The sequence below is a fragment of the Hyalella azteca genome, unplaced genomic scaffold (genome assembly GCF_000764305.2).
Source record: "Hyalella azteca isolate HAZT.00-mixed unplaced genomic scaffold, Hazt_2.0.2 contig7099, whole genome shotgun sequence".
Classification (NCBI taxonomy): Eukaryota; Metazoa; Arthropoda; class Malacostraca; order Amphipoda; family Hyalellidae; genus Hyalella; species Hyalella azteca.
The window spans coordinates 45,028-64,399 of NW_025937231.1; the positions used below are offsets into that span (position 1 = coordinate 45,028).

General features: G+C 37.6%; 1 protein-coding gene across 1 annotated transcript in view; it reads left to right on the forward strand.

Moving 5' to 3' along the window:
• Positions 1-4,315: 4,315 nt before the first annotated feature.
• Positions 4,316-19,372, forward strand: part of LOC108664827 — a 48,699-nt gene continuing 33,642 nt past the window's right edge. Inside the window, exons 1-10 of the mRNA XM_018151521.2 lie at positions 4,316-4,707; positions 5,332-5,478; positions 7,423-7,509; positions 8,114-8,316; positions 13,012-13,192; positions 14,119-14,313; positions 14,826-15,005; positions 15,775-15,989; positions 17,818-17,920; positions 19,109-19,222. Coding sequence (XP_018007010.1) covers positions 4,378-4,707; positions 5,332-5,478; positions 7,423-7,509; positions 8,114-8,316; positions 13,012-13,192; positions 14,119-14,313; positions 14,826-15,005; positions 15,775-15,989; positions 17,818-17,920; positions 19,109-19,222 — 1,755 coding nt within the window. The 5' untranslated portion in view covers positions 4,316-4,377. The remainder of the gene's footprint in view (positions 4,708-5,331; positions 5,479-7,422; positions 7,510-8,113; positions 8,317-13,011; positions 13,193-14,118; positions 14,314-14,825; positions 15,006-15,774; positions 15,990-17,817; positions 17,921-19,108; positions 19,223-19,372) is intronic.

Here is a 19,372-nt window from a genome sequence, read left to right on the forward strand (position 1 = left end):
ATCACTCTTACCATTGCATCCCTCATCCATGGTTTCAGTACCATTCCTCTTACCCTTCATCCCTCATCCATGGTATCAGCACCATCCCTCTTACCCTTGCATCCCGCATCCATGGTATCAGTACCATTCCTCTTACCCTTGCATCCCTCATCCATGGTATCAGTACCATCCCTCTTACCATTGCATCCCTCATCCATGGTATCAGTACCATCCCTCATCCCATTGCATCCCTCATCCATGGTATCAGTACCATCCCTCTTACCCTTACGTCACTCTCTACCATTAGCAAATCGTAATCACCTTCGTGACTTTGTTTGTGAGTGTGAATCTATAATTGAAATATGCAGCAGCTATTTGAGTGCGTATTCAAAATATATTTGCATCAAAAAAATTATGTATCTCTAATTCCTTGTGAACAATTGTAAAACTTGCTTGATGTTGATATGATAGTGATGAGTTGATATAACAGTGATGAGCTGATATAATAGCTATGAATTTATATAATAGTTATGGATTGATATAATAGTGATGAGCTGATTTAATAGTGATGAGTCGATATAATAGTGATGAGTTACTCAATAAAGAGCTGAGACGGTACAAGGCTTGAGTACAATTGACCATTACAACAAGAAATAAGCAGAGTTGTTATATGATCATCTATTAACTTGTACACCGAGAGTTGGAGCTTTTGGCTCTATTTTAAAGTATTAACGCTGAGCATCTCTAAGTACCGGTAAAAACATTAGGAACATTAGAAACTTTCCTGAAAACTTTGCCTTAAACAAAGAACAATATATCTATCCCAAGTTGCGAGCGCGTCCGACATGAAGCTTAGATTGGCACACCAATTCTTCTCCATTTAGATTTTAGAACAAGAAAAAATGTCGAGTTCCTGCACAGCATATGTTCAAATATTACTATGTTCAAATATTACTAAAGCCGTTCTCTTGGACTTCAAGAATTAAACTCTTCTTGGACAATAATACTGATTTTTAATTACTCCGATACGATAACTTAACCGCGGGTCCTTGAGAAACTCGTGTAAATCAACGCTGTTAGAAATTCGAGAATCATGCCACCAAACCACGTAGTTCGCGCAAGTTTGCAAACTAATTTGCTTTTAACGGCAGCCACGTCTCAAAAAACGTCCGATGTGTTCTAAAGAAAAGTTAGACCGTTAGTAGAGCTACAAGAAAAAGCTATCGAGCGCTCCAAAACTGCAGTGTTCCCTCGAGAAGACTTAGAGAAGATGCAATTTCGGCGAAGGGCCGCACTTTATGTTTAAAAAACGAGGAATGATGTCAAATAAATTCAAGCTGTGTCACATGCGCATAATGGCACCGATGACCGAAAATTGTAGGAACATTGAACTCTAAGACTGCGTGAGACTTGCATCTTTATAAATGTAAAACGATGCGTGATAATACGTCGTGAGATCTGAGATCTTAGAATTTCGTGTTCTGCAATGGAGGATGGACCTAAAAACTGCTGCTGCTCTCGAAATTTGTACCGGTAATGGAACGCAATTGGCTCACATTATGAAACGAGCAATTATTTTTTCATTTTAGATTAACTGAGGCTGGAAAGTATATAGTTCTTCTAAACGAGACCCAGGAATTATTTAGAAATTTTGAATAGTCAGTTAGATAAAATTTTCTTTTTACTTTGCTTTGTTCCGAGTATAAATCCTCGCATAAGCTCTACTGTCACATAAATTTCCCCCTGAGTAACAAGTCCCTGTTGGAAAAATACGGAAATGCTTCGCTAATTAAAGATTATGTTGAACAAAAAAAATGGATATTTGGGTTTACTTTCTGTGAAAGGTTTAGACGCGTTCGAAATAAACGAAAATCTAAATGAAAATAAATAAAAATGAGAGTGACAAGAAGACTACTGAAAGAGACAAACGATAGAGACAAGTGAAAGAGACAAATGAAAGATACAACTGAAAGAGGCAAATGAAAAAGACAAACGATAGAGACAAATGAAAAATGCAAGACAAAATGCATCGTTAATTAAAGATTATGTTGAGCCAAAGAGGCGCACTTTTCAGCAAAGGTTTGGATCATAACTCACGTGACGTGTTCGTAATTGCAGCTCGTTGGCTTCACGGCATAACGAGCTCCACTAACTCAGTCGCTTCGCAATGAAGCGACGCTTACAACACCAGGGTTGCCAGATGCTGGCAAGAGAAAACGGCCCAATCAACTCACTAGAAAGGCCCAAAAAGGCATTAAAAGAAATTTTTTAGTGAATTTGCGATTCGCAATCTATGAATTGAATTTTCCATGTTTAAAATAAGCTGAATTCATGTTTCATTTAACGAAAAGTATGATACGTTTCAATCTTTCAAAGATTTTTATCTGACAAATTGAAAAAAGGCCCAGATCGTCGAATTTTGGCCGGAAAAGGGCCCACGCTGCTCACAATAACAAGCCAAGAGCTGCACCCGCTGCAAAATTGGCCGTAAATTAAACCCGTTCAGACGGTTATGGAGTTGCAGCAAAGACTGCAAAAATAGCGCCTAGCTGTGATGATGAATGCGATTTCATGCCGTAATGCCGTGTTCGGATGATTATGCTCTGTTTTGATAATGCAGTTCCGAATTTAAATTTCTTTTACTCGGGATGTTGATAACAATGCTGAAACTCAACGACGGAATTGATATTGCAAAAAAATGTTCAGTTCAAATACTGACAAGTCTATCCATTCAGCTTTAAGATTCACTATCAGGACACTAAGATATTAATAAATTTTTATTTCTTTTAGATTAATTTTTCTTTAATTAATTTTTAGTGAATACTTTCTTTTGGGTTTAATTCAATCCAATCTTAAAGTAAATTATTTAATCCACAAATTATTCATTATATCAAGTTACTTAATAAACCATAATGATAACTATGTATAGCCGGTGTTGGATGCCCTGTTAAGCCTGGAGTTTTATGCCCCGTTAAGGCTGGAGTGTAATACACATTTATACCTCTTTAAGGCTGGAGTTTAATACACATTTATACCTCTTTAAGGCTGGAGTTTAATACACATTTATACCTCTTTAAGGCTGGAGTTTTATGCCCTGTTAACGCTGGAGTTTTAAACACATTTATACCCCTTAAGGCTGGAGTTCTATACCAGGCAGGAGTTACGGGCTGGAGGCGCAGGGTTTGGACGAGGCATTGGAGTACCGCCACCGCTTTGAGGCTCGTGTGGCGGTGGACCTTGGCGGCGTTGGTGGCCGCGGCCACGCCACGGCGGGCGGGAATGTGGCGGGCGCCGCCATCCGTGGCGTGTTAACGCTGCAGAAAACTAATAGCCAAAACATCGGCATGCAGGTGGCCATGTGATGCCATATGATGCCATGTGACGCCATATCATATTATGCAATGGCAATGCAATATGATGTCAAATAATATAAGATGTTGTCAATTTATGTCGCATCATGCCATGTGATGACATATTGTGTCATGTGATGCAATAATGTATTGTATAATACATGTTTAGAGGATGAAAATGTGAATTGATTATGTAAATTACATAATGCGATTGAGTATAAATGTGATTGAATACACAATGTGACTTCCAAATGTTGTAATGTTTATCACAAAATTGGCGTATACTTGAGAACATCAGCGTTTTGCTGTCACGGTTAACTTTGTTTTCACTTTTCCATTTATAAAATTATATAAATGACCTTTAAATGAATTTAATTATATTTCGTTAAATCCAATACAGTGATTTAGAATTTTTCGAAACTCCCTACTATTCAACATTTTCTCCATAGTTTTAGAAGTCAATTGCCATTGTAAATCGTTGAAACATAACCCTATCGCTGCTTTGCAGTTGTCGGAGCTGGAAGTTATTGGAACATAACCCTAGCGTTGCTTTGCAGTTGTCGGAGCTGGAAGTTATTGGAACATAACCCTAGCGTTGCTTTGCAGTTGTCGGAGCTGGAAGTTATAGCAACATAACCCTAGCGTTGCTTTGCAGTTGTCGGAGCTGGAAGTTATAGCAACATAACCCTAGCGTTGCTTTGCAGTTGTCGGAGCTGGAAGTTATTGGAACATAACNTGCTTCTGTTATATTACTAAAAAATATAGAATTTACAGATTGAGCTATAAAATACACCCTTCGATGGCAGCACATTGAACTGCCGGCTCCAAAACTTGCTCTTAATATATTCTTTAAATTGATAAATAAATTTTGGTATAATGCTTGAAAATATTTGCCTAGCAAATTGAATGGTTTAGTTGGAAGGGTCTTTATTATTATATGATTATATATAAGAAACCAACATTCATCCGACTTATTGACAGGTACATTATTGAGTCCGCGGATGAAGCATCGCTCGAGGCAGTCCGCAAAACTCGTCTAGTTCACGACATGCAAAGCTCGCGATACCAAGGACGTAAATCACCGCACGGCCGCCGCGTTTCCTCTTTCTCGTCTGATAAGATCATGAAACTCACACGTGTCATCGACCACGATGATTGCATCAAGCAGCCTCGTCTTATTAGATCAGCGTTTTCGAATTTCACGGATTTCGGCAAGCCGAGCATGGGTCGGGGCTTGCAGAGGCAGAGCACGTATACTTACTACGTGCGGGGCAACCCGCTTACCCGCTACAGGGTTGAGCACGTCAGCGTTCAGGGCTTCTTATCCTACAATCCTTACGGCTACAAAACTGATCAGCTCCAGATGCTCACTAACCAGGTGGGTGTGGTTGCGGTTTGTATTATGTTTGTTTGCTGTTTTATGTGTACTTGCGTTTTGACATATGTATGGTTGCCATTAAAAAAATTAGGGTGCAGTTTTTTCTTTCTAGAAAAGACTTACTTTGCAGATTGTTTGATATTAATCTACAAATAATTCCGAGGATTAAAGCGACGTTAATTAAATATTGTATTCGACGCATATTTTCTGACGTGCAATATCAGCGATGGTTCAATAATATATACCCTTATAATTAATATTACTTTTTTGCCACCGCGATTGAATATTATTTTATATGCGTGCCTCTATTTAATAATGGAAATTCACTTTACCAGTACTTGAAGTAAGTAAAGAATTAGAGATCGTTAATGAATTAATTGATGAACAATTAATGCGAATAATTGCAGTGGTGATCGGTGATAACTTACCTACTTCTGTATTAACCTTGCAGCAGATGTTTTATTAAACAAATTATGCTACTCCGACGTAATTTCTGTATAATTACTGTATAAAACTGAAACTTTTAGATACCGGTGCACGAATCGTGGCGGTGTTTTTGTATCGATGAACTATGATGTTACGGACGTCATTTATAAATCCTTAATATAAAAAATTGCATTTCAGACGCTGCTGCTGGATTCGGTGGTGCACGTAGAGCGCGTCCTGCAACCGCACGGACTCCTTCGCGTGTTCCACACCCTCAAGCACGAGGTGCTCTCTCCCTATCCTGAGCCAGCGAAGGATCCTGAGGACTGGATCATGTACACTCCGGTAGGAATTGGGATATTTTGACAGAAATTGAAATCTGAAGTAGGGTGGTTGAAGAATTGAAGTACAACCATTGAAGTACATTAATAAATTGAGTATATGCGTACAATTTATGACCAGAGAGTGCATTTGAATTTTCAAGGAGTGGAACAATTCTTAGATGACGTTGGTAGATCAAAAGGCAGATTTAGCAAATAATAATATATTAACGACGTTTCGAATGTAGCAACATTCATTTTCAAGTTAAGAGAAGCATTGAATAGTGAAATTTAGATTGCTGGAACCGTCTTAATTTTGAATTGGACCCCAGCTATCGATTTCCAAGCTACCGGATTTGTCTAAAATAAAATTTGAGATTGTTTGCGTAAGGACTTTCTGGCTTGAAATTTTTCTGTTGTATCCTATTTACGTGTATTATGTACTTATATGTCCAACCAAATTTCACTATTCAATGCTTCTCTTAACTTGAAAATGAATCTTGCTACATTCGAAACGTCGTTAATATATTATTATTTGCTAAATCTGCCTTTTGATCTACCAACGTCATCTAAGAATTGTTCATTTCCTTGAAAATTCAAGTGCACTCTCTGGTCATAAATTGTACTCATATAATCAAGAAATTTCTGCCATCTTATAATAATAAATTGAGGTACACTTCGGTAGTAATTGGAATAGCTAGGCAGAAGTCGAAGTCTGACGCAGGGTTTGTTGAAGTATTGGAGTATAACCATAGAAGTACATTGAAATAAATTATCGTAAACTCCGGTAAGAATTAGGATAGCTTGGCAGAAGTTGATGTCTGACGCAGGGTTGGTTGAAATATTGGAGTACACCCATAGAAGTATATTGAAATAAATTTGAAGTACACTCAAGTTATGAATTAACACTAAATTTATGAAGGGTATGAATTAGGATAGCTAAGCTGAATTGAAGTCTGAAGCAGGGTGGGTAAAGTATTGAAGTACAACCATTGGGGTACATTTAAATAAATTGAAGTATATTCTGGTAAGAATTGGGATAGCTAGGCAGAAGTTGAAATCTGAAGCAGGGTGGTTGAAGTGTTGAAGTACAACCATTGAAGTACATTGAAATAAATTGAAGTACGCTCCAGTAAGAACGCGAATTGCTAGGCAGAAGTTGAAGTCTGAAGCAGAGTGGTTGAAGTATTGAAGTACATTAATAAATTGAAGTACACTCCGGTAGGAATTGGATAGCTATAAGCAGAAGTCTAATTCTGACGCATGTTTTGTTGAAGACTAAATAGTAATTGATAATACCAATTTTATTACTGATCTTCTTAATTTAGCGGATTTGAATTTTTATAGGACTTGAAAGTTAAACTAAGAAGTTTCCCATTGATATTTAGAAGTAATATTACGACTTTTCGAATGCACAATTATTACAAGTAAGGTAAAGGTTTAAGAACGCATAAAGGCATTTCGAGACTCTTCATTCGCTTTATGATTAATGATGTACACGCTTGAATGATTCTTGAGGTTTGAAAATAAATAATATAAATACCAGAAGAAGTAACCGTTATATCGTTTTTCATTTTTGTGTAGCTAGTTATTTATTAATGATTTTGGAGCTTTGGATTATTCACCTTCTAGGAATGTAACATTCAACACGCCTTGTATTTTCGATGTAAAATCACTAATTCACTTTTAAATGCGTCAAGGGTTGGATCATCTACTCCTCAGTATATGTAACTATGAACTAAACGGATAATTGTCTATTAAATAATAAATTTTTACTGTATGGAATGACATATTAACCACCTAGTAACTTCCCATCAATAGGATATTAATGAAAAAACTTCCTTATCGAAAACACAATCGGTAGCACTTTTAATGAATTGTACGACGATAATTCATGAAACAATTTGATATAAAGAATTTTTCTTTCGGGTACATGAATCTATTTGTATTGGACTCTCCATACATTCAGTTCACCGCACAAGGCATCCAGTCTGTGTATTGGGAGGAAGCTCTCACAGGCAACAGAGTTCCTGAGCAACTGCTACGCAAGTATCAGGTGAGATGTTCAAGTATCCTGAGCAACTGCTACGCAAGTATCAGGTGAGATGTTCAAGTATCCTGAGCAACTACTACGCAAGTATCAGGTGAGATGTTCAAGTATCCTGAGCAACTGCTACGCAAGTATCAGGTGAGATGTTCAAGTATCCTCAGCCACTCCTACTGTACGCCAGTATTAGGTGAGAATAAAATGGTAATATAAACCTCATTACTCTAATGGAATAATATTTAATAGTTTTTACATATGAAATATCATTCGCGGTCAAGTCATAACAAGTTTTTATTAAATTCTAAATTTTATTAATATCTTATTAAATGATATGGTATGATATAAATAGTAAATAGGATAATGGTGATTTCGAGCTTATTATTGTCATGAATCACTAAATAAATCTCGTACAAAAATTTTTAGACTAGATCTGAACGTCTATTGGCTGGATAAAGGTTTCTATTCAACTGAAACTGCAAAATGTCAAAATTATTTGCCAAAGTATATTTGTAAGCTCCTTCTCCTGTAACAAAATAAAATTCATTCGAAACAATTTTTCCTAAAAAGTTGTTAAGACAATCAATTTAAAATCGAAAAATTGTAAATTGAGCAGCAAGACCTGAAAAATCATGTGAAAAGTAGCATGGAGAAGCTGCGCAGTCCCACGACGGTGTCTGCAGCAACAGAACAAACAGCTGTAAACGGCAGCTCTGCAGGCGAGGCTGCTGCACAGCTGCACGCTGCTGCAAGACTTGCTGCAGCTCTGCCAGTTACTGCTCTGCAGCAACTCTGGCGCGAGGTTGCGGAGGATGAGAAGTGAGTTATGCTAGAGTTATATCTCTCTATAGTGAGTTATGCTAGAGTTATATCTCTCTATAGTGAGTCTGTCTCTTATACACATCTAGATGTGTATAAGAGACAGCCCTAGCGTTGCTTTGCAGTTGTCGGAGCTGGAAGTTATTGGAACATAACCCTAGCGTTGCTTTGCAGTTGTCGGAGCTGGAAGTTATTGGAACATAACCCTAGCGTTGCTCTGCAGTTGTCGGAGCTGGAAGCTGGAGAGCATTTAGGAGAAGTTGCGTGCAACGGAGCAGCGAAGTTGCCGGTGCAGTACAAGAGCTTGCCCGTTAATATCTCCAAGCAGCTGGAGAAGCCTTTCTTCTTCTCCTTCTCAGAGAGAGACAGCCCGAACGTTAGTATCATTATGGCTTTAACTTAGTACAAATGTTCGATGAATTTCTGTATGCACATAATATTAGTAAGATTTATGAGTGTCATTAAGAACAACAGTTTGGGCCCTATATACTATTGAATTATTTGCCCTATATTCTTTGTTTTTAATTTTTCACTGAGCCAAAAAATATCTTACAGAAAGTGTGCCCATTATATAAATGCTTTTGCTATAATAATTTTAAAGGTGATCTAAAGATAATATTAGCTTATTCCTTACATATTACTTGACGACTACCATCTCTCGGAAATGTTTATCCCAATAACAGCTATGATGTGAAGAGCGTGAACACTACAGTATATTATTGCGTCAAAATTACATTATGTGCGCCGATATATTGTCTCTTTAGACATTAGACAACTGCACTTAAAATTATTATTATTACTAAAACATTACTGTAATTAAAAAATTTTGACTTGTTATGGCAAAAAATTTTGAGATCTTGCCATCGTTCATTTTGAGCAGAACTTTCGACTGGAGGTTCCAATGGATGACTTGCTGTGGATGATCAACTTCAGAAAAAGTTTAATCAATAACATCCACAATTACTTGGTCCCTGCCCTCGAGAAGTTCAACGAGAATCAGAACTTTAACCTCCATCAAGCGGACAAGCAAGCATCACTCATCCGAGTCCCTGGTCAGGTTCAGTTAACCGAAGACACTCTCTTCGGCAAGTGCGGCGTCTGGTGAGCGGTTATAGGCTGCTTTTTGCTTAGAATCATTTCTAATTGTTTTTGTGCTCTTGGCAAAGGTTTGAGAATTTACGCTTCTCTGCGTAGATTTTATTATTATTATTATTATTATTATTATTATTATTATTATTATTATTATTATTATTATTATTATTATTATTATTATCATCATTATATCTCTCTATAGTGAGTTATGCTAGAGTTATATCTCTCTATAGTGAGTTATGCTAGAGTTACAGTACATCTCTCCGAGGCTGTGGTTCCGGAACGTTTTTGACCCGTTGCCCAATTTGAAAACCGTGTTAAGTGGCACGTTCAATTGGGGGATTTCCAGTAAATTAGGGGTTTAGATAATTTACCTTAGATAAATGTTCTCATCGAGAATATTTATGGCTTAAATTAGAGCGTTTCTCCCACCATTACTCTTGAAAATTGATTAGTCTATCAGAAAGAAATTTAACCAAAGGTTTTGGATCATTGACATTAAAGTTTAAAATGACCATATTCCTTGAAATTTTTTTCCAATAAATTATGAAAAACTGAAAGTAATATTTTTAGCGTCACCAACAGAAATATATCGCTCAAGCCAAAAAGTTGTAATGTTAACTAAATTATTGTAAATACTATGTATATCTCCGCTCTACTTTTTTTACTTTAATCGAAAACGAAATCAGACGAAAAAAAGTTGCCTTTAATTAAAACTAAATCAAGTTATTTATACATGTTTTCTTTAGATAGTAATGCACAGCGTAATATATACGTTTTTTATAAATTAAAAATAATTTTTCATTATATATGTACTTAGGTGTTGGTAAATATCGGTAAAATGTAAAAAAAATTGATAACCTATTGATGGGATCACCTCAAAGAAACAAGCAATATAAATTCATTACGTGACTATGCAAAAACGACAATTTTAAGCAATGAACTGACTTAAAATGGGTATTTGGTGCTGTACTAATAGATCATTTGAAGCTCGCGAGACGAGGCATGATAAAGAACAATAGCCTTTCATCAGGAGGCGCCAACAATTTAAACCACCAAATTTCTATCATGGAAACAATTTTCCCGAGCACCGAGATTCATTTGCATAGCAAATATCACTGAAAATATTCAGGGAGGTGGTCGGGACTCAGATAAAGAAACTTGGAGGCTGTAAAATGTCCCCACTGAGGTGGGACTAGAAGGTGCCACCGCGGGACGCGTTGTAAGTCCTGACATCTTCTTGGCTAAGTGGCCTCAATTATGCGCTTACTTGCGTAGTGTTGGGCTCCTGACGCGAGTAAATTTCTGCGTGTTTTTGGTTGAGTTTTTGAATAGATCAAGACGGAGTTTTTTGGTTGTTTTAAACGTCTGTCGAGATGAGAAGATAAAGAATTTTTTTCGACGTTACGTTTTCAGGACATTATATTAGCATAGATAAAAGAGTAAACTTGAAAGTTTATGTATACTACGTTTTCGCACAAAATGTTTCACATTATTGGAAGGATGTTTGATTGGTACTTGGCTTGAAGTTCTGTTTTCAAGAAAAAATATTAACATAAATAAAATAATTAGTATGAAATTATAAGAATACTACAAGATTTAAGACGAATACGACGAAGAATTAAAGATGATTGTAATGATGATTAATTTGGGTTAGATACTAGGAGCACAATTTTGATACATTAAAGCAAATAATTTTTAACTTCTGATCAGCGAGAATGTCGGTCAGTCTTTGCAGTACCCTGAATAATATATACTGTAGTTGAAACATTAACGGGATAATAATACTTATAAAACGTTATTATTCAACTTTACTCCTACGAAATGATACAACTGTCGAACCTTGATGAACTTTGATATATTGAAGTAAATTCCTCAGTAATTAAAGGGATTAAAGTCGCTGTGAGTGAGGCACACAAGCTTCAACATCCTACAGGATTGCAGTGAAGCCTCCATAGATGTTCAGCGAGACGTTAGCATCTCCTGCAGCGTCCGTTTGTGCTGTGTTGGTGATGTTCGGGGCTGTGTATGTGTAGTGGCGTTTGTATTTGCTGAATAGTTTGTACTTGCTGAATAGTTTTTCTTTGATGAATAGTTTGTATTTGCTGAATGGTTTGTATTTGCAGAATAGTTCTACCTGCTGAATATGTTTTACTTGCTGAATATTTTGTATTTGCTGAATAGTTTGTATTTGCTGAATGGTTTGTGTGTGCTGAATAGTTCGTATTTTTGTGACTTTTGTATCTGTGTATGTTACTGTGTGAGTATCTGTTGCAGTTTGTTTGTATATGTTTTTTCTGAATATCCCCCTGAACTGTGTTTTGATTTATATTTCAGTTTGTGTTTGGTGGCAGCTTTTCAATAACATTTCGAAGCTCAGTTTCGAATCATAATCAGCATTGTTCATGTGCGCTGTAATATTATTTGAATTTTATTATATTTATGATCAAACTTATACATTTTAACAACGCTGTTCCATCAATGACACTCCCACTGTACACCTGTTGCCTCATTAACTTCACGCCCGCAACTGTACGATCACAAAATGCAATTGTATGTTTGACTGTTTGTAAGAGTGTATAACATAACATGGCTATCATAAAAGTTCGATTGATGCACTAATTTTTTTCACTTCTTTTATCGAGTCTAAGAGTATTTTTCGCTTTCATATATTGACTAAAAAGCAGGTTATCGAAATAATATTTCACTATAATTACGACGTTTTCAATGTTACTACATTTACCAGCATGTTACGCAAGATTTTAGAAATTAGATTTTGGCCGCATTTGCGTTCACGTTTTCGGTAAATTAGATACTATACTATTCAAGAATAAATATTCGAAAAATTATACCGCAAATAATTTCGAAGTTCTGACAAATCAAATAAGGAATTTCTGCCATTGCACTTCTTACACTCAACTAATTTTGTTGAATTTAATCAATAAATGTAAAATGACAATGTTGATACCATTCGTCCCTTGATATTTCCTGATTGATGTCTTCCTTGTTGAAAGATAAGATCCTTCACATGCGATATGTTCATGAGCATTTCCTTGTATTAGCCTTTCCTGTTTATCAAGTCACGCCCTTGGTGACGTCAATTAGCGTAGCTATATGAGCTCTGCCATCCTCTGCCGGCCCAAACTCGCGTCCTCGGGCAAAGCGATACCTGCGTTCCCATTGCGCCACTCATCCACCGCCATCCGCAAACTGTCGTCCCCGGCCAGTCGTACATTATGTAAACCGAACTGTAAGCCGAACTATAATCCTGCAACTCTGCAAGTATATTACATAATCGTTTACGCTGTCCCTCTATATCCTCGGATCCAGCTACGACCGAATTACCCTCAGGTCATACTTAATTACAATTCACTAGCGCATCGTCCACTACCAAATCTTAACCTGTTACATAAATTTAGCCATCACATACAATTATTCTCAAACAGGGTCATCCTGCACTCAAGGCAGTTTTTGCCTTTGAAGGGGAATTTGGTCGGCAAAAGGACGCATCAGTGCTAGATTCGGTACAATGTCCGCGCAGTGGGCAAGAAAATGTTACTATTTGGACAATTTGACCCATTCATTTATTCAGAATGTACACAGGCAGGTGTTGCTGGAGGTGTTCGCCAGCAGCGGGTCGGGCCCGGCAGGGTCGCTGGTGCTGCGGCAGCTGACGCCCATGCGGTCCGTCGGGTCCGCTGCTGTCCCCAAGACCCAACACGCGTCCCTGCTGCTCGCCATGGCCTCCAACATCCCTGACCCCAGCCTGGCCCGGCAACTCATTGTGAGTTATTGAACTTATTCTAGGTTATTTTTATATTATTATAAATTTGAGCATGGATTAATTGACGATTTATATATAATAATTTAATTATAAAGATTCAACAGAGATTAATGTATTTAACAATTTAAATATTGATTAATTAGTGATTCGATCATGGATTAATTAGCTATTTAAACGTGGGTGCTTCGAGCGTTATCAATACTATTCGTAATTTAGCTGGCCAGCTTTTGGCCGCGCTTGCAAGACTAAGTGTTTGGTTTAAGCCGCCGCCCTTCTTCAATCAGGACTAGAGAGAAGAAGTGTGCGCATCTTTTTGGAAGCAGATGGTTGAAAATAGGAAGCTTGACCCAAGCCTTTCCAGCGTTGCTATGTGTGACTTTGAATTTACATTCGTCAGACTAACTTATGATCTTTTGTTAATTCATGTGTGCTGATATCATGCAGCAGTGTCCTGTATCACAATCTATTAAAATATTCATCTGTACATTTCGGCAAAGAAGTATCACTGTGAGGCTGTGAATTGTTTTCATCCGTTTGTGTTATAGGTAGTGCCCGCGGGTAAAATCCCTAATGGATGTAAATGCTACTTATTTGCCCGCTTGATTATCGAAGGGCGAGGTAAATTTCTAATCACAAACTTGATGCGATGAGGGATGAGGACTCTGCATCTGGTTAGGTGACGTGAGCTGTGCAGGCTGCGACAATAAAATAATATTGAGAACATCAAGAGACGCAACGCTTGACATATTTTTAATCTTCTTCAATATGATGAATTTGGATAACATTTATTTTCATTTTTTCTGTTTGATTAAAGAATACGATCATGACAATTTCCCTGAAGGTAACATTTTTTTGTGATGTTGAAGCGGTGTATTTTTTTTCTCCAAACCCAGTGGCATTATTTTCAAAAATTATTTATTCCCTAGCAATACCTACACTCGGTTGACCTTGAGGATGACGTCATCGTGGGTGCCATCGTCTACGTGAGCGGCGCCAAAATCCTGAAGGGGATGTGCAGAAACGCCACCATGGCCGTGCCCTACCCGCTGTACGGCCAGCAGCAGTGTCCTCTGGACTACGTCGTCAAGAACTTCGCTGACTACCTGCTCGACAGGATAAAGGTTTGTGACAGCTGCACTGTTCTCTGCAGCACATGGTCGAGAACTTTGCCGACGACCTGCTCGACAGGATAAAGGTTTGTGACTGCTGCAGTGTCCTTTGCAGCACATGGTCGAAAACTTTGTCGACTACCTGCTCGACAGGATAAAGGTTTGTGACTGCTGCACTGTTCTCTGCAGCACATGGTCGAGAACTTTGCCGACTACCTACTCGACAGGATAAAGGTTTGTGACTGCTGCAGTGTCCTTTGCAGCACATGGTCGAGAACTTCGCCGACTACCTGCTCGACAGGATAAAGGTTTGTGACTGCGGCAGTGTTCTCTGCAGCATATGGTCAAGAACTTTATCGACTACCTACTCGACACGATATAGGTTTGCGACTGCCACTGTAGCGCAGTGGTTACCCCACATACATGCTGAATTAGAATTTATTTATTCCATTATAATAGCATCATTATTCTAATTGGTAAATAAAATATCTTAAATTCTCAAACATTTTCTGTTTTGTCCGAAGAGTGAACGTGGAGGCTGGACAACGCGCGCCACTCTCATCCAGACATACGCAACGCTCGGGCTGCACGTCAACACGGAGACGCTAGCGATGATCGGACGTACAGACGTCAACCGCATCGCGCGCACCACCGCCATATACGCGCTCAGCCCGCGCTACCTCGACCAATCCTACAGACAGAAGGTGCGGGTGTGTGGTATAGTAGTTTTATGTTCTATGTTTAGTATAGTTTTATGTTTAAAGATGAGCGCTGCAATGCATTGATTGAGTGAATATCAGACCATTTGTTTTCTTTTCGTTAGGTAAAATTTTCTTTAGGTTTCGATGATTTTTGCCGTAAGATAACGATATTCTGGGGTAAATTATTGATAGAGCTTTGTTCTTCGCTCAAACAGGCTTGAGTTCGGATAACATTAAATGCTAACAATTACAAAGGCCACGAGTCGCTGTCATTTGTCCGAGAAAACTTGAATTAGATTTTTATTTACTTCTTTGTCTCAATAAGTATTATTTTATAATTGTCTTGAATCTTTTTACGAAATAATGATCTGAAGTCTAGACGTGAAATTGTCGCCGTTTTTGGTGTTTTTTTATAGCAAAATATCCTTTTACAATTAAAAATTCACTTAGTTAATGTTTGTAATTAATTGACGATTACTTCAAGCGCATGTACATGTACCTTATGAGTTGATAACTTGTTCTAATTTCGATGGCAAAATAGAAACCTAACCATGTTCGAATACAAAATAGCTGTTTGAAGAATCAACAGTCGATTTGAATCAATCGGTTAAAAAATTTTATTTTAGTATCTGATTCATTGTTCCTCTTTGCCGGTTGTGTAAGTCTTTAGTAACATTACACTATCAGCATGGGGGAAATTCTTGCCAGCCTGACCGACCTTGCCAGCCTGACCCACTTTGCCATCTTGAACCAGCTTGACCCACCTTCTCAGGCTATGGACATCGTCTTCCTCAATGCAATAGACCCACATATGGGCCAGGAGGAGCGCCAGTCTTCTCTGGTGGTGCTGCTGGCCTGGAGTCCTGAGCAAGTCTACTGGAATGACCTGGCTCTGTACACCTGGTCTCTGAGATCCAGGCCCGTGGCCAGACTTATTTACAGCTTCATGCAGTCTGTTGCCAACAATCCTGCTATGGATCCTATTCAGTGAGTGATGATTCCTTCGCGGAAATTATTGTGACTTTGTCTACAACTCTACATAGCGATGCACTTTTACTCTTGTGTTTATGTGACTATTGTTTAGAGAAATTATATAGTGGAACTTTGTCCATTGGCGATGCACTTTTACTTCTGAGTGGGTCATGCTGACTCAGTTCGGCCCGGTAAGATGGTGTATCAGTGCTACGTGCAGAAAGTGTTTCACAATTTGGACAATATGACCCATCCATTCATTTGAGTCTTTCTTCAGCTTCCCGTCACTAGCTAGGATCGGAAGTAAATTAAGTTGCAGAACTTATCGTTTGATTGAAAAGAAATCAATATTAGAGTTCGCTAAACACACTCGGAGAAATAAGCGAAGCTTTATCCAAAATAATGATGCACTCTACCTCCTGTGTGGGCCATCCATACTCATTTCGAAAAGGCGTATGAGCGTACCAGTGCTACGTATAAAGTGTGCGCCACACACAAGTTTTCTTAGATAAAGTGAGAAAAATTTGATATTTTGTGTACAATTTCGTGAATTTCGTTTCTATATTTACGAAAAAAACTTCGATTCATTGATTAGACTTCCAGGAATAGAGTGTGCGACTCTCGCACATTACACGTAACCAAAATTTCACATTGAAATCTGTATTACATGGTGCATCTTCCTTTTAAATTTGTATTATTCATAGTACCGAGTTATGCATTAATTTTTATAGAAATTTTTAGACTATCGATCCTTTTATTGATCAGCCCGCCCCAGTCTTGTGATCGCTGCAGATGATTAGGACACTCTGACGTTTATGAGTAGATTGGACGATGACCACGCCTATAACACACCTATAACTCTCCTATAACTCGCCCATAACTCGCCTATAAAGGCTAAATAGAAGATAGCGATCTCGGGTAGAATTATTATCCATGACTCTACGATGGCCGTCTGCAATGTCTGTTCTCCGTTCACCGACTACCGGAAGCGTGGTTGAGGTAGTTTAGACGCTCATTTTCAGTAATATCCTTAATTCACATTGGACTACGTAATCGTCGTACCGATCGTAAATGCTCAGTGATCACGAACAAAGCCACACTGGGTTCTGAACTCCAGAAGACGCAAAATACCCCATTTCCGCATTACTCTCCATGACACAAAAATAATGTAGAGTTTAGACAAGCTTTCTCTTCATTTTGGAATTGAACAAGTTTCTTGCGATGTTCGAGGCAGCATTCGACGAAAATAATAAAAAAATTTGTTTAAATTGCTGCAATTGATGATTGCTGTATATATTAAGCTTAAGAAGAGATAATAATGAGTCAATTAGAAATTATATATACTTTTATTATTACTGCTACATAGGATAAACGTGAGAGTACGTCTGAATAAATTATTGTTTGTTACAGTTGTAATGATCATTTCATGAGTGATTAGATGCCATAACTACATGTTTGATTGGTTGCCATAATGTATGAATGGTTGTATAGCATGAATGAATGGTTGCTTGCGAAGCACACATGAACGATTGCTTGGCAAGCATAAATGAATGGTTGCTTGTCAAGCATGAATGAATGATTATTTGCCAAGCATTAATGAATGATTGCTTACAAAGCATGAATGAATTATTGCTTGCCAATCATAAATGAATGATTGTTTGCCAAGTATGAATGAATGATTGCTTGCCAAGCACGAATGAATGGTTGCTCGCCAAGCACAAATAAATGATTGCTTGTAATGCATGAGTGAATGATAGCTTGCCAAGCATAAATGAATGATTGCTTTCCAAGCATGAATGACTAACCATTTCATTTTTTATCATTCAATTTGTTGTTCACCCAGAAGCACGTACGCAGCGTCAGCGCTGCTGCTGGCGCGCCCCATCAAGACTCCGCTCGAGTCTTCCTTTAGTTTCCAGTGGTCGACAGCTCATGCCGGCAAACAGGTCATGGGGATGCCAATGAAAATAATATGATATTTTAATGAAAACATTGTGTGACACGAGTAAAAGTAGCAAATATGTGAGAAAATACAAAAGTTTAAGTAATGTGAATATTATAGCGTTCATCGTTGGTGGTGGTGGTTGTGGTGGTTAGAGCTTGTTTCATGTAGTTAACATATCAATGCAATTCAGAACGTGATGTCAACGAATAAAAGTAGATTAAACCATTACATTTTCTTAAAAGGAAAGTAACCCTCGGAATTCAAAGCGAAGTTGAGCAGAATTCCGCCGAGAGATATGCAGTTTATACTCTATGTTTGATTACTAATATTCAAATGATGAATTAGTGAATGCATGAGCCATATTGGTCTTTTCATGGATCACATTGAAATTAATTGCATTCGCTGCACGCATTGACAAAAAATTAGAGCTGAAAAAATCAATGCATAATCATATCATGATGCTATTCTTAAGTGTCAGTACGGCAACGAACAGTCGGTTATCATTAATTCGCTGAGATAGAAAATAAACTAAGAATTTCAAAGGAAAGAAAATACCCCCAAAAAATTGGCAATAATTTAAATTTAAACGTTTTCAATGAAAATGTAATTAAATTTCAATTAATTGACTTAGTACTCTCTCTGCGTTTATATTAGCGAATTGTCTCACTGGTAAACCGATAGGCTCTTGTGAATAATAATGGGCTTAAAAGAAGCATTTTTATCACACTTCCAGTTAGCTTCACTTCTTGTCGTTTGGCTGTGTTCCAAAAATTTTATAATCGACATTTAACACACTTCTAGTCTTCTACCTGTCCAATCGATCTGAAATTTTGCACAATTGCATAAAGTTGGAAACAGTGCATGAATCAATACACAGAATCACCAAATAAGTGGTCAATCAGTGATAACCAATTAATTCTGTTTTGAGGTCCTTATCCCCTATTCATTGTACATGTATAACATCGGAGACACCTGCCTCCTTAGAAGTGTGGTCTTCAAAAAGTACTTTTTAAAAGCATATTATTGAAGTGAATGTTAAATAAACTTTATCGCCGACAAGTTGATTTTGTTGAATAAGAAAGATACGAAAATTTTAATTATAATTTAATTTAATTCTAATTTAAAATTTTGAATATTCACACCAGAAAAGAAAATGTCAATTTTAAATGCCAATAACGTCTTTTCTCAGCTGAAGCTGGAAGGACACCACGGGTGGCTTAAGTTTCCCCCAGCAGAGCGAGCCAGCCAGATGTACAGAGCGGTCAATGCTGCAGCCGGTCACTTCGACTTCAACATCTTCGAGGTGACCAAGAATGTTTTTATTATCCAAGTTTATTATTATCATTATTTTTATTATCGAAGTTTATAATGTTTCTAACACGCAATTTGAGTGCAAATATATAATGTTTATATAATGTTTGTAACACGCAACTTAAGTAAAAACGCTATAGTG